The 13,186-nt window shown below is 38.1% G+C and overlaps 1 protein-coding gene across 3 annotated transcripts in view; it reads right to left on the minus strand.

The window, feature by feature from the left end:
* The window catches only part of SHLD2 (shieldin complex subunit 2), a 67,179-nt gene that overhangs the window by 25,248 nt on the left and 28,745 nt on the right, over window positions 1–13,186 (minus strand). Inside the window, exons 2-6 of one of the 3 annotated variants that reach the window (XM_054035404.1) lie at window positions 11,878–12,029; window positions 8,384–8,475; window positions 3,997–6,657; window positions 1,684–1,791; window positions 778–972 (exon numbers count right to left, since the gene is read on the minus strand). In XM_054035404.1, the coding sequence (XP_053891379.1) occupies window positions 778–972; window positions 1,684–1,791; window positions 3,997–5,557 (1,864 nt within the window). In that variant the 5' untranslated portion in view covers window positions 5,558–6,657; window positions 8,384–8,475; window positions 11,878–12,029. The remainder of the gene's footprint in view (window positions 1–777; window positions 973–1,683; window positions 1,792–3,996; window positions 6,658–8,383; window positions 8,476–11,877; window positions 12,030–13,186) is intronic. The other 2 variants (XM_054035403.1, XM_054035405.1) reach the window with 2 other exon arrangements.

A 13,186-nucleotide genomic window follows, 5' to 3' on the forward strand; every position in this document is an offset into this window, starting at 1 on the left:
CTTTGTTTACCTTCTACGCAAATGTACTTCCATTGTTTCTGGTCGCATCTTGCTCAATTTATATTGGAGACAGAATCAAGCAGACAAAACAACATTATTTTGTCTATGAAAGGCTGGGCTTATACACTGCCTGCCAAACTCCTTTATAAGAATGTTTCCAGGATACATCTATAATTCTTTATATACCACCTGTACATATGTCATGCAGTAATATTAATGACCAGCATGTTACCAATTTACATATGATACCTTACATGACACCTTTAAGATATAGATTATGACAACAATGAGTTCGGGCAATGAGTGGGTCAGGCCTGATGTGAGTTATGGTATGATGTGCCTTCTACCAGTTGACATTGATGGATTCCTGGGGTCAAACCCCCTTCCCAGTCAACTAGCAGTTTTCAGGTCCCCTCTGCCCCTCCACCAACAATCAGCTGTTGGGGATTTCATGCTGAATTGAATTCAGAGGGGAGAACCACTTTCATTGATACAACAATCATCTTTTGTGCTGGAACACAATTCTGACTGAAAGCAAAGCCTGGTCACTCTGGGGTGACCAGAGCAGAATATGGAGGTATAGGGTGGGAAAAAGCAAACATCATCTAAAATTTAACTGCTGATTTTTAAAAAGTTTGAAAAAAATTCTCTAAAATTTACTGTCATTTAAAAATGCTGGTTTGTGGAGCCGGATTTAACTATCCTTTAGCATATTGGCAAGGTACTTGAGCTTGCAACATAATCATGAACTTGTGTCACTTAAGCTCTAACACTTACCTGTTAGTACAGTGATGCTGACAAGTTTTAGTACTGAATGCACCAATGTATCTGGCTGAAGTCGATCTAGCTGGACATGCTGTATGCGATCCAACTTCTGCGGTTGTCTGTGTGGGAGATCTCTGAAGTAGGCAAATTTTGAAGACACATATGCCAATAAATCTTGGAGAACATCAACATCTACAACATGGGAAACTTAAAAGAAAAAGAAAATAATCTGACCCTTTCTCTTTTGTTGGCCAAGAAATGTATTATAATCTAATTAGTGAGTATTTGAATTGAAAAAAATAATTCTGAACCAGGGCAGAACCTGGAAATATCATCATAAACAGTTTATCATTTGATTCAGACTTGAAATTAAAGCTTTTTTTATTTGCCATTAAAAAAAAAACTAACCATACTTTATTATTTGACAGAATTTCAGCACAACATGTGTGTTGCTTTAAATGCACCCAAAATTAGTAAGAAAACAAAAACAGCTCTTACATTGGTACAGAATCATATAAAGTGGTCCTCATTAAAAAGTCAGCATTTACTAAAGAGCTATATCTGAAAATATGACAGTTATTTCTTATTCTAAGTACAGAGAACTCAGATAGTTCTGTAAATGTTTGCTTTGTATGATGAACACTCAATTGTGTCACACAGTCCATCTGGCTAACAGTCCAGGATTGCTCTTTACAGATCACTTTCTAGTGTTCTGCACACTTTAGATGTTTACCTTTGCAGGGAAAATCCAAACAACAATAAAAAGATTATTTTTAAACAGCCAATTTTCTTTTAAAATAAAATCTAGAAAATACGTGATTTAATCTGTAAACAATTCTCTTCTTTGAATTCAAATCTAGTGAAGTTGAGAATTAGATAAAATATAAAGACTCCCTTATGCACATATTGCAGTCTCACATTCTTTGGGATTGATAGCTGAGCAGCTCCCCAGATTAAATAACTGACTGGTAAATGTTGACTGCAGCATCATTTCTCCATACCAATGGTTCTCATACACAGTGACATCTGCAACAAAGAAAACAGACATCAATTCACAGCACATTAATGGTCGATGTATATACAGGTCGTACTTCAGCATTGGAAATCTTTAAAGTGACGTTAGCTCTGAATCTGAATTTGAAATCTTATTTCACTCCTCTAATGTTTCAGATGCTCCATCTATTTCCTTGGTCTTTTCCAATGCATTATGGCCTACCTGCTGTTCCGGTCTTGCCAGTGGCCTTCTCCACTACTCAGGTAGGTTACTTTCCTTTTATGTGCTATCTAAACAGTGATCTAGGGCTGACCTTGAAAGATGCAGCCAAGCTGTTATTTTGGCTTTAAATATATTCCTAAAACCTGAGCCTGCAAAGTTGTTCTATGCAGGCAGAAACATATGCATATGCAGAACCCTGTGTACTTCACTGGAACTCTGCATAGCCCATGCAGAGCAGCTGACAGGACTGGAGCACTAGCTTGTGGCTGAAGAGTGTTTTTAGAAGAGGCTATCTTTTTACAACAGCTTAATTTTAAAACAAATAATTTTCAGAATTCACAGAGAACCAATAAAAGTACCACTTTATCAAGTCTTCTCAATGGTAGTCATCCTCTACTGTATGATATTTAATAGTCCAACACCAAGTATCTCATAAAGACACATTGTGCAAGGGAATTCCATTTATCAAGTATGATTTCCAAACAGCAAGGCAGGTAGACTAACAGTTTCTTATTGACTCATATAGCCTGTCTGAGGCAGGCAGTGGTAGGCTGGCTTAAAAATACTTTGGATGGAGTCTGACATAAGGTAAACAAAAAGAGGAAAGGGGCAGGGGGAGCTCTCTTTACTTTCAGTTTTTCTATAACACATAATACCACAGTATCTAAGCAATAGTAAAGAAGTTAAAACTATACAACAAACGGAATTTAAACATTCAAAAACTTTGACTGAAAAAGTCACAACAAGCAAGAGATAATGTAGACTCTCAATATTAGAAACAATTTTGTTGAAATGTCAGCGGGGGAAAAAAATCACAATTATTTCTCATGTTGAATTCTTAGAGGTTCAGATATCAGTCTTCGGCTCAGTATAAGAGCCTACATAAAAGTAGGGATAACCAGATAAAAATACCCCAGCATTAGTGTTTGTAGGATTTGATAATAGGAATAATTCTATATCACCGTCAAGGAATAAATGGTCAGATAATAAAACCCTACATCAGTGAGGATTTTGTTCAGATCTTGAAAGATTCTGGATTACTTTCCGGTATAGAAACAATTTAGGATTGTTATCACACCATATGAAATGGGACAGACTGGGTAGATATGACATCGTGCAATCTCTTTTAAATGTATTGTAGAGTTGATTGGATGGGAAAGATGACAGTTCTAAAGTTCCATATCCTCCTTCCTTTTTTTGCTTTATTTTGGCCAAATCCAGCCATATCTTAAGCAGATGCCGCTCCCCCTGGGTTGCATCTTCTTACACCAGGGATGAATTTGATCCCAAGTGTAACTAAAGAGTTCCAGGAGATAGCAAGTATAATAAAGAGTGGTCATCAATCTTAATTAACTTGTCCTGAGCTGGATGAACCAAACAGAGCATTTTATGCCAATGCTCTGCAACCTACAGTGGCTCCCCATCCACTGAATATCCAATTCAAGTTTCTAATATTGATGTACAAAGCCCTTAATGGCATAGGACAAAGCTGACAAGGATTGCTTCTCTATCTGGGATTTGCTACAACAGTTATAATCGTCTGGTACATGACTACAAGTGATAAAGAACTACAACAGAAGAAATCCAAATAAGGATCTCAAAAGCAGATTAAATGAAAATGCAAAACACTGAACACCTTGTTCATTCTGGAGAGATCCCAATGTTTCTATGATGCCTCTGTGATAGCTGCTTTATAAATGCTCTTTGGCTAGATAGATTACATACACAGAATACACTTGACTTGACCTACTGCAATATCTCAAGGTCAATATATTGCTCTTCTACATGGTGCATGCTGGAAATCAAAGAATCAATATGTATTGTATAATAGTGCAAAGTCCCTGCTCCCTAAAATCACAATTTGTTGCTTTTTATGTGGCAGGATAATTTAGATAATTTTCAGTGAATAAACTAATGATTCAAGTCTCTCTATACAAATTATTCTACGTCAGATATAGAAAACGTTTTAAAAAGGTAAATTTTTAAAGAGCAAACATTAAAAATGGAGTTTTTACCTGTAAGTAATACAATATCTCCAGGAAACACTGTAAGTGACCAAAATGCAGCAGCCCGCCACAACACAACCTTCCTCTCTATTTCTGACTGGTCAATAACTACAATAGTTGCTATGGGAACTTTAGAGGAAGATTTTGGTCTTGACTTTATCTGTATTTCTTTGACATGACAAGGATGTACTACTGTGACCAAAACACTGTACTTCTGGCTCTTGCAGCAGCAGTTTTTAAGTAGCAATGGATTCTTCTGAAGTTTCCAAAACTTTGACAATATCTCTTGATCCACTTTTGTTTCAGGACTGGTTGAAGAACAAACCAATTTAGCTCTCTTTGATGTCTGCTGAGTTTTAAGTGTAGAGTAAGAAATACTTAGGACATCTTCAGATATTCGGGCTCTTTTAGAAGAGCCCTTATTATAATTATCTAGTTGGGAGCACAATATTCCTGTGCTCAATGGTTCAATATGGATCTCATTCAGCAGTTGTTCATCAGCAACACTGACAAGTTCTTGAGAGTCCTCTGCATTTTCCTGAGAACTTGTTTCTCTTCTTGTAGACTCAAGACAGATAATGTTCCCAGCACTCTCCGAACTGAAAAGTTCAAGGGAGTTTGCAGACTCTTGTTGCTGGTCAGTCTCTGCCACATTAATGCATGCTCCAACAACAAAATTAGTCTGGAAAGATTCATTTAAAACTACTTTATTTTCTCTATATTTTTTTTCTGCTTCTATTCCCTTTAGTTTCATGGCTTCTTTCTGTTCTTTAAAGTGCTTTTGTGCAAGAATGGCAATTTGACTTGATGTCATTATACTAAGAAATTCGGTGTCTGTTGATATCGCAAAGTCTGAACAATCACGCAGTGCTTTTTTTGTATTTGACGCCTTTGCTATTTTGGGAAAAAACATTTCCAGGTACTGACTAAGATGTTCATGATGGACACTATGATTGTCTGATGGAACGTCTTCTTTTCCCATAGACCTTAAATCTATGCTAATCTGTTTAGTACTGGAAACCAAATCAGAAATATCACAGCACTTATCTTCCAGATGGCTGACACCTTTTTCAGAGAGGTTTGGAAAACAGTCATTTGAGGGTTTTGTACACTGTCCATCTGTTTTTGTAAATATACAAGGAAGCTGTTGATATTCAACTTGACTCATATTTTTGCATGTGTCTCCATCTCCAGATATTTGATAACCATAGGAAGTTACATCACCAGTCCTCTTCAATGTACTACCACGAGTTTCCATCCCTTCAACTACACGTACACATGATGTTAAATAATCTTCTGCCACTCCAAACCTCCCCGTTTCAGAGTTCACAGAGAAATGATCTCTTGTGTGAACAGTTGGGTCTCTAGGGTCTGGTGCCTGATGTTCCACATGATCCATGCTTTTGCATTTTCCAGCAAAAAGATGGAAGGCATGTTTGTCAGATGAAAGGTGGAGTTCTTTCCATTTTTCAGTAGTGACTACCGAAAAACTCTGTTCCTCTGACACCTCCAGTGGGGTTGGAATGATGGGTGCTCCCAAAAAAATATGGATTTGTGGTCTTCCAGACATGCTTTTTGTATTTTTTTTTTTTGAGAAAATATAATTTTGTGCAATAAATACAAAATTTCAAATTTTAACATAAAATGCCACAAAACTTCATTAACTTATTTTCCTGGCAGTCATGTTAAAGTTTCAAATAATTAATTCATACAGATAAATATTGTGTTTTATAAATTAACTGGCTAAAGCTATAAATACCACCATTTTATATTTTTGAATAGTCACAGATTCATAATATAGAGAAATTGGAACAAGTTAGTCTGCCCTACAGCTGTATATAGGACTACAATAATAATTAGGCTACATTTTTCATTTTGATACGTGTCACTATGAAACATATGTAAATTTGCAGTGCAAACAAAGAAAAACTGAACAGTCCTGAACCAATTCCCAGGAAGCTAAACCTCCTTTATTTCTGTGAAGATTCAAATATCATCATCATCTACTACTTAAAACAATTTAACATGAACTGGTTAGTTACACTTTCATTTTATATTGGCAAAAATAAATACCTATATCAGAAATTTCTTACTGCATGATTACCAGTTGATTTCATGTTATGGGGGGAAGGGGGAATTCTCAAATAAATAATAAGTAATTAAAAGGGTTAAATCTGGTTTAAAAATTACTTTCAAATTGAAAAACTTGCTACTTTAACATAAAAATAACATTGATTATATGACTATTTTATCAAAGCAGGTAATGTTATTGCAGAATTCCTAATACTTTTTCAATACACACTAAAAAAACCCCACACTATATCTGAGTAATTGCTTCAGTAGCAGCTGTTATTCATGTAAGTAATGACACACTGCCTAGGAAGTTACTAATCTCTTCTCCAAATTAACAACACTATGTCCATCTTAAACAGTTTGTAAAAAAGGACTCTCAGATTTTTCATCTTTGCTATGAGTCTTCAAATTGAACTGTATGTTGGAATAATACCCCAATCCTGATACTGTCCAAAGATAGCTGCCTAATATGGAATTTCAGGAAAGTGGAGACATCTGCTTATTTCTGTTTAAATGTTTTGGAAGTCATGGAACTGTGAATCCTGTTGAAGTCGCAAGCATAACATCACATGAAGGAAGTTCAGAAATTTGATCCAGCTGCAGATAAAAGAGAGGAAAACATTTAAACACTGCAATAAAAAAATAATATTTTTTCTTTATCAGTTTCATTTATTTAATATAGTCCGTTTCTTAATTGCCCATTAGGGGTCGCCAAACCCTATGACAAACTTCACATTCACAAAATTCATAAAAGGAAACAGGGAAAGGCCGTATAATAGTTCTGTGACACAGAAACTTGTGCTATTTCAGAAGTTGGAAAAAAATAGTATGTGATTATGTAGTTAAAGACTTTATTATAATGCATACACATAGAGGCTGAATTAAGGCTGCAAAGGCAACCTCAATTCTGGACTTCCCTAACTTTTTAGTGCTTGACTTTTCAACCTTAAAATAATGTTCTCTGATCGTAGTTTTTAATGTAACAGCATTCAAAAATAAAACAAACAATGTAAAACTTTAGAGCCTACAAGTCCATTCAGTCCTATTTCTTGTTCAGCCAATCACTAAGACAAACAAGTGTTTTTACTTTTAATGGAAGATAATTTTGCCCACTTATTTACGTCACCTAAAACTGAGAACAGGTGGGTTCTACTTGATAGTGAGCCAAAGCAGTGCGGACCAACGCACCTTCATTTTCATCATCTGAGTCAGATGCCACACAGAAGGTTGATTTTCTTTTTTGATGGTTTGGGTTCTGTAGTTCCGCATCAGAGTGTTGCTCTCTTAAGACTTCTGACAACATGTTCCATACCTCGTCCCTCTCAGATACTGGACGGCACTTCAGATTCTTAAACCTTGGATCGAGTGCTGCAACTATCTTTAGAAATTGCATATTGGTACCTTCTTTGCGTTTTGTCAAATCTGCAGTGAAAGTGTTCTTAAATCTAACATGCTGCGTCATCATCCGAGACTGCAATAACGTGAAATATATGGCAAAATGCGGGTAAAGCTATAGAGTAGGATACATACTATTCTCCTCCAAGGAGTTCAATTACAAATTTAATTCTGTCATTTTTTAAATGATCGTTATCAGCATGGAAGCATGTCCTCTGGAACGGTGGTTGAAGGATGAAGGGACATACAAATATTTAGCATATCTGGCATGTAAATTCTTGGCAACACTAGCTACAACGTGAATGCCTGTTCTCACTTTCAGGTGGCATTGTAAATAAGAAGCGGGCAGCATTATCACCTATAAATGTACAAACTTGTTTATCTTAGCAATTGGCTGAACAAGAAGTAGAACTGAGTGGACTTGTAGGCTCTAAAGTTTTACATTGTTTTGTTTTTGAGCACGGTTATATAAAAATTAATTCTACATTTGTAAATTGCACTTTCATGGTAGAGATTGCATTACAGTACTTGTATGAGGTGAATTGAAAAATACTATTTCTTATCTTTTTTACAGTGCAAATATTTGTAATAAAAATAACAGCATAAAGTGAGCACTGTACATTTTGTATTCTGTTTTGTAATTGAAATCAATATATTTGAAAATGTTGTAAAAAATCCAACAATATTTATAATAAATTTAAATTGGTATTCTATTATTGTTTAACAGTGTGATTCAAACTGTGATTAATTGACTAAATTTTTTAAAATCTAGTTAATTTGTTTTGCATTAATTGCTTCAGTTAACTGTGATCAACTGACACTATTAATTCTGTTCTTGTTCACAGAGTAACAGCTTCATTCTCTTTTTATGGTCCATGACTACTACCTCCCAGGTATTAGCCCATACATTTCTTTTCATTATTTTTACCTTTGTGTTGCAGGCTGTAGTTTTTCCTGTATACTTTTAATCCTCTTTAAAATATCGTAGCACACTCATGCCTCCCTTCTGCAGTACCTATCCTGTCAAAATGAAGACCAGCCTCTTCTTTTATGATTTGTATTTCCAACACCATTTACTAGGATGTGTTTCTGTTGACTAGGGTTACCATATTTTGAGTGTCCAAAAAGAGGACACTCCACAGGGCCCCGGCCCTGCCCTGCCCCCAGCCCCGCCCACGCCCCAACTCCACCCTTTCCCCAAAGTCCCCGCCCCAACTCTGCCCCCTCCCCTGCTTCCTGCGAACATTTGATTTGCGGGAAGCCTGAAGCAGGCAGCAGGTAAGCTGGAGGGGGGGGTGGAGGCGCGGCCCAGTCTGCCCCCCCGCCCCAACCAAGCGGCTCCCTCCGGCGGCCGGCCCCAGCCCCAGCCTGGCTCGGCTCGGGCCCTGGGGTGCCGGCCCCTGGCCGGGCCCTGGGGTGCCGGCCTCTGGCCAGGGCCCGGCCCAGCACCCCCGGGGCCAGGGCCTGGCCCAGCACCCCCAGGCCAGCACCACCGGCCCCAGCCCAGCACTGCCAGCCCCGGCCCAGCGCCCCTGGCCCCGCACTGCTGGCCCCGCACCCCCGGCCCCGGCCCAGCCCCGCAGGCCCCTCCCTATTTTCCCGGACATGTTCGGCTTTTTGGGATTTCCCCCCAGACGGGGATTTGACGCCCAAAAAGCCGGACATGTCCGGGAAAATCCGGACGTATGGTAACCCTATGTTGACAAATGTTATTCCTTTCCCTTAGTATTAAAAGCACCAGCTTGCCAATGCCCCCAGTTCCTGACACATCAGGACTCCTGCTATTTGGATTAGCATCATATTGTACCAGCCAAGACACCAGGGTACAGAGATAAGCAGCCAGGGATTTTCAAACTGGGGGTTGGGACCCCTCAGGAGGTCGTGAGGTTATTATGGGGGGTGGGGGGAATCATGAGCTGTCAGCCTCCACCCTAAACACCACTTTGCCTCCAGCATTTTTAATGGTGTTAAATATATTAAAAAGTGTTTTTAATTTATAAGGGGGGGTGTCGCACTCAGAGGCTTGCTATGTGAAAGGGGTCACCAGTACAAAAGTTTGAAAATCACTGAGCTACAGAGAGGTATCTGGACTTCCAGGAGGCTCTTGTTAGAATTCTAACTCTGAAATGAAAGGGAGATTGAAATGATTTTCCTGCTTCTAATAAGCTCTTTCCTTTGAACACTGCTAAATCATCCCTTACAAAAATGACTTATCCTTGGGTCTCATAAAAATACTTCTGAAGAGCAGATGCTTTGCCTTTGGACAAGGCCAGATTTTGCTGAATGTCAGACATTTTCCAGATACTTCCTTGGAGTAGGATATTCCAAGCCCCCCTATACATGGTCTTCCCTCCCACACTTCAAATTAGACATGTTGAAAATAGTATTTCCAGCCACTTCTTTTAGGATAAGTGTGTTTGCCAAATAGCAGTGCCTTCTTTCTCAGTTATGAAAAAAAGTGTTCTTGTCCAAACTGGAAAGCAAATGAAGCCTCTAGTCCCTCTACCTTATCTATCAGCTCATGCATCCCTAGGACACAGTATCTGGGGAAAAACATTCATGAGAATCTATAAAAACAGCTGTAGCACATCAGTGCCAAGGTGCCAATAGTGGAGTTCACTGTATGCTCACTTTGAGATAGGAGATGGAGTCACTTAGGAATGTAGAACACCTCACACTTGCTGTAAAAATTACAGTAATTTCCCTCTCTCTAAGTCTTCTTATGAAACCCTATAGCAGTGAGGATTTTGTTCAGATCTTGAAAGATTCTGGATTACTTTCCCACTTTCAGGTATAGAAACAGTTTAGGACTGTTATCACACGATATGAAATGGGACGTGTGCAGCACGTGTACTCCCAATATAGATCCATGTGGCACCCCACTTGTTATTTTTCTCCTTGCTGACCCAAATGTTTTGCACTTATCAGCTTCAAGTCACCTCACCAGCTTCTGACCCACTCCAAATCTGTGTCTTCTCTACTGTACATGCTTCCTTATATATAAGTATGTCACCTAGTGTGGTGTGCAGTGACAAGTACGCTTTAAAAACCCAAAAGGATTAAGGCCCCACCTTATCTGCTTACTGAACCATATCTTAAAAAAAAAAAAAAAAAAGCTACCAGGTTTGTCAGACACAATTTACACTTTAGAAAACCTTGCTGATTTCTATTTGATCATGTAATTTCTTCAAATGTTATGAGATTACTTTCCTTAGGAATATCTCTATCATCTTATCTACCACTGAGGTCAGTTTTTCTGTTGACAATGTCCTAGCTCCTCTTTAGCCTCTTAAAAATTGAGTTATGTCTTTACTTCATTCAGTGTCCCCAATGATGTCTTAAAATTATCTAATACTGGATGAACAATCTCTTTAAGCTTCCATTTCTAGGGTCCTTTCTAGTATTTAACCCATCTGGTCCTAGAATTTTCAGGGATTTAAGACAGTCATAGTTTCACTATCACATCCAAAAAAAAAAAAAAAAAAAAAGTATCATTTCCTGGAACTTTTATTTCCACTTAAGGTATCTTGGCTCTAGACACCCGTATGAAAAAAATTAAGAAGTAATTTAATTTTTCAGCTCTTGTATAGGCTATTCCTGTGTTATCAGCCCCCAAGATTCTTTTATTTTATTAATTACTTTATTGTCATAGGCAAGATGAATATTTTACAATAACGCAACCTTTGAAAACTCTCAGAGAAAAAGACTTATCTATCTAAATTGTCCTGCTGCAAAACAAACAATTAAAGGACAAGGCAAGAGGGTGGGATCAAATATAATCAGAGGTGATGGAAAGGAAGCCTAACAAAATGTTTCCAAGGAAAGTCTGGGAGAAGGTTCAGATGCTTGTCACATGGGAAAAGGGAGGTTGTTCCAAGCATATGGGGCAGCCTGAAAAAAGACTTAGGGCTTGTCTACATGGAGAAATTTTCACGGAATAACTATTACTAGCTTATTCCAGAATAATTTTCTGATGTAGACAAGCTGTAAATCTGGCATGAAAGAGACCAAGGAAACATTAAGGAAATAAAAAGGGATCTCAGTTATATTGTGATTATAACCTAATCTCTGAATGCAGCATTAAGTAGGATGACTTCTAAATGTAACAAATTTAATATCTTGTAGACTAGGATGAAAACAAACTTTAAATCCTTATGGGATCAAAGGCACAGACAGAAGGAAGGAAAGGCTGTGCTTCAAAAATGTATGTCCCTGAAGGGCAAAGTCTTTGAAATCTTTGTAAATTTTTGTATGTAGAAATATGTAAACATGTTCCTGTCATATCTGTGGAAACTAGACTGTATACCTCTGAAAAGTTTGGTGAAAAGACAGTATTGGAACTACAGTACAGTCATCTGCCACAAGAGAAAAAGACTGAATGAAATGTGTATGAATCAAAGTTCTCTTATTCAGTTCTCTTACCCGTTTCACCCTCCTGGCAAGGTAAGCTTCTAGGAAAAAGGAGGCCAGTGGATTGTGATTTTGAGATAGTGTCCACCGAACAATTGTGTGCCCACAGTGTGATTCAGTTCTTGGCAAATCTTGATGAGGACATCAATGGGACAATCTGGTCTCTGGAGAGACGGGATTATTAGATCAGGTACTGTGCTAAGAGAGTGACTTGTTTACAAATCAACACTGCAAGACGTATCTCACCACATATTCATATCTGAAGGTAAACTGTCATTTAAAAATGTCACCAAAATGTAAAGTCATCATAGTTAAAATAAAAACCCAGCTGCTGTTTTCTGTAAATACTTTGTAGGGATTCACCTGGCAGTCTAAAGCAGCTTCTTGCAGTGTTTAGCTGAGAAACAGAAAAATCATTTTAATTAAAGGGATAAATACATAATATTCAAGAATGAAAAAGAAATATCTTAGAAATGTGATGTTGTTTTACACTATTTCCAGCAGTGTGCTGAATACCACGTTTCATACATACTCTGTCTGCAAGATGATTGTGCTCAACAACAATCCAACAATCAAGTCTGTGTAAGGAAAAACATTGGTGGAGAATTACAGTCAAACATATGCAGTTCTTTTATTTTGTAATTTTGGCTATGATTAAAAACATGGGAACTAGATTTGTTTTTAATTCCCAGGCACTACTATCTTTAGTTTCCATGAAAAACTGCATCAACATATGAGAATAAAACTGCAAAAGGTAAAATGAAAGAAGCCCAAAGTTAGCTCTTTTCTGTTAATACATGAGAACATGACCTGTATTTATGGCTGTTTATCCCAGTGTAAATTGGTATTTTAGATTAGATGTAAAACTGAGGTCCTGGCAGACTTGTCTTTAAAGGTTCCATAGCATAGATTTTACCAAATTCTAACATAGGTAATTACACTCTACCTATCTAAATTTCCCCTGAAAATTCAACTGGATGAAACATTCTCTTTTGATTTTGCATAATGTTGTCTAAGGCCTGGTCTACACTGGGGGGCGGGGGGGGGCGGGAAATCAATCTAAGTTACGCAACTTCAGCTACGCGAATAACGTAGCTGAAGTAGACGTACTCAGACCTACTCACCACGGTGTCTTCTCTTCGGTGAGTCGACTGCTGCCACTCTCCCATCGACTCTGCCTGCGTCTCTCGTGGCGGTGGAGTACTGGAGTCGATGGGAGAGCGCTCGGGGGTCCATTTATCGCGTCTAGAGTAGACACGATAAATTGACCCCTGCTGGATCGATCCGGCGGGTAGTGCAGACATACCCATAGAACTTTAGG

Source organism: Malaclemys terrapin, chromosome 7, assembly GCF_027887155.1.
Source record: "Malaclemys terrapin pileata isolate rMalTer1 chromosome 7, rMalTer1.hap1, whole genome shotgun sequence".
Taxonomy (NCBI): Eukaryota; Metazoa; Chordata; order Testudines; family Emydidae; genus Malaclemys; species Malaclemys terrapin.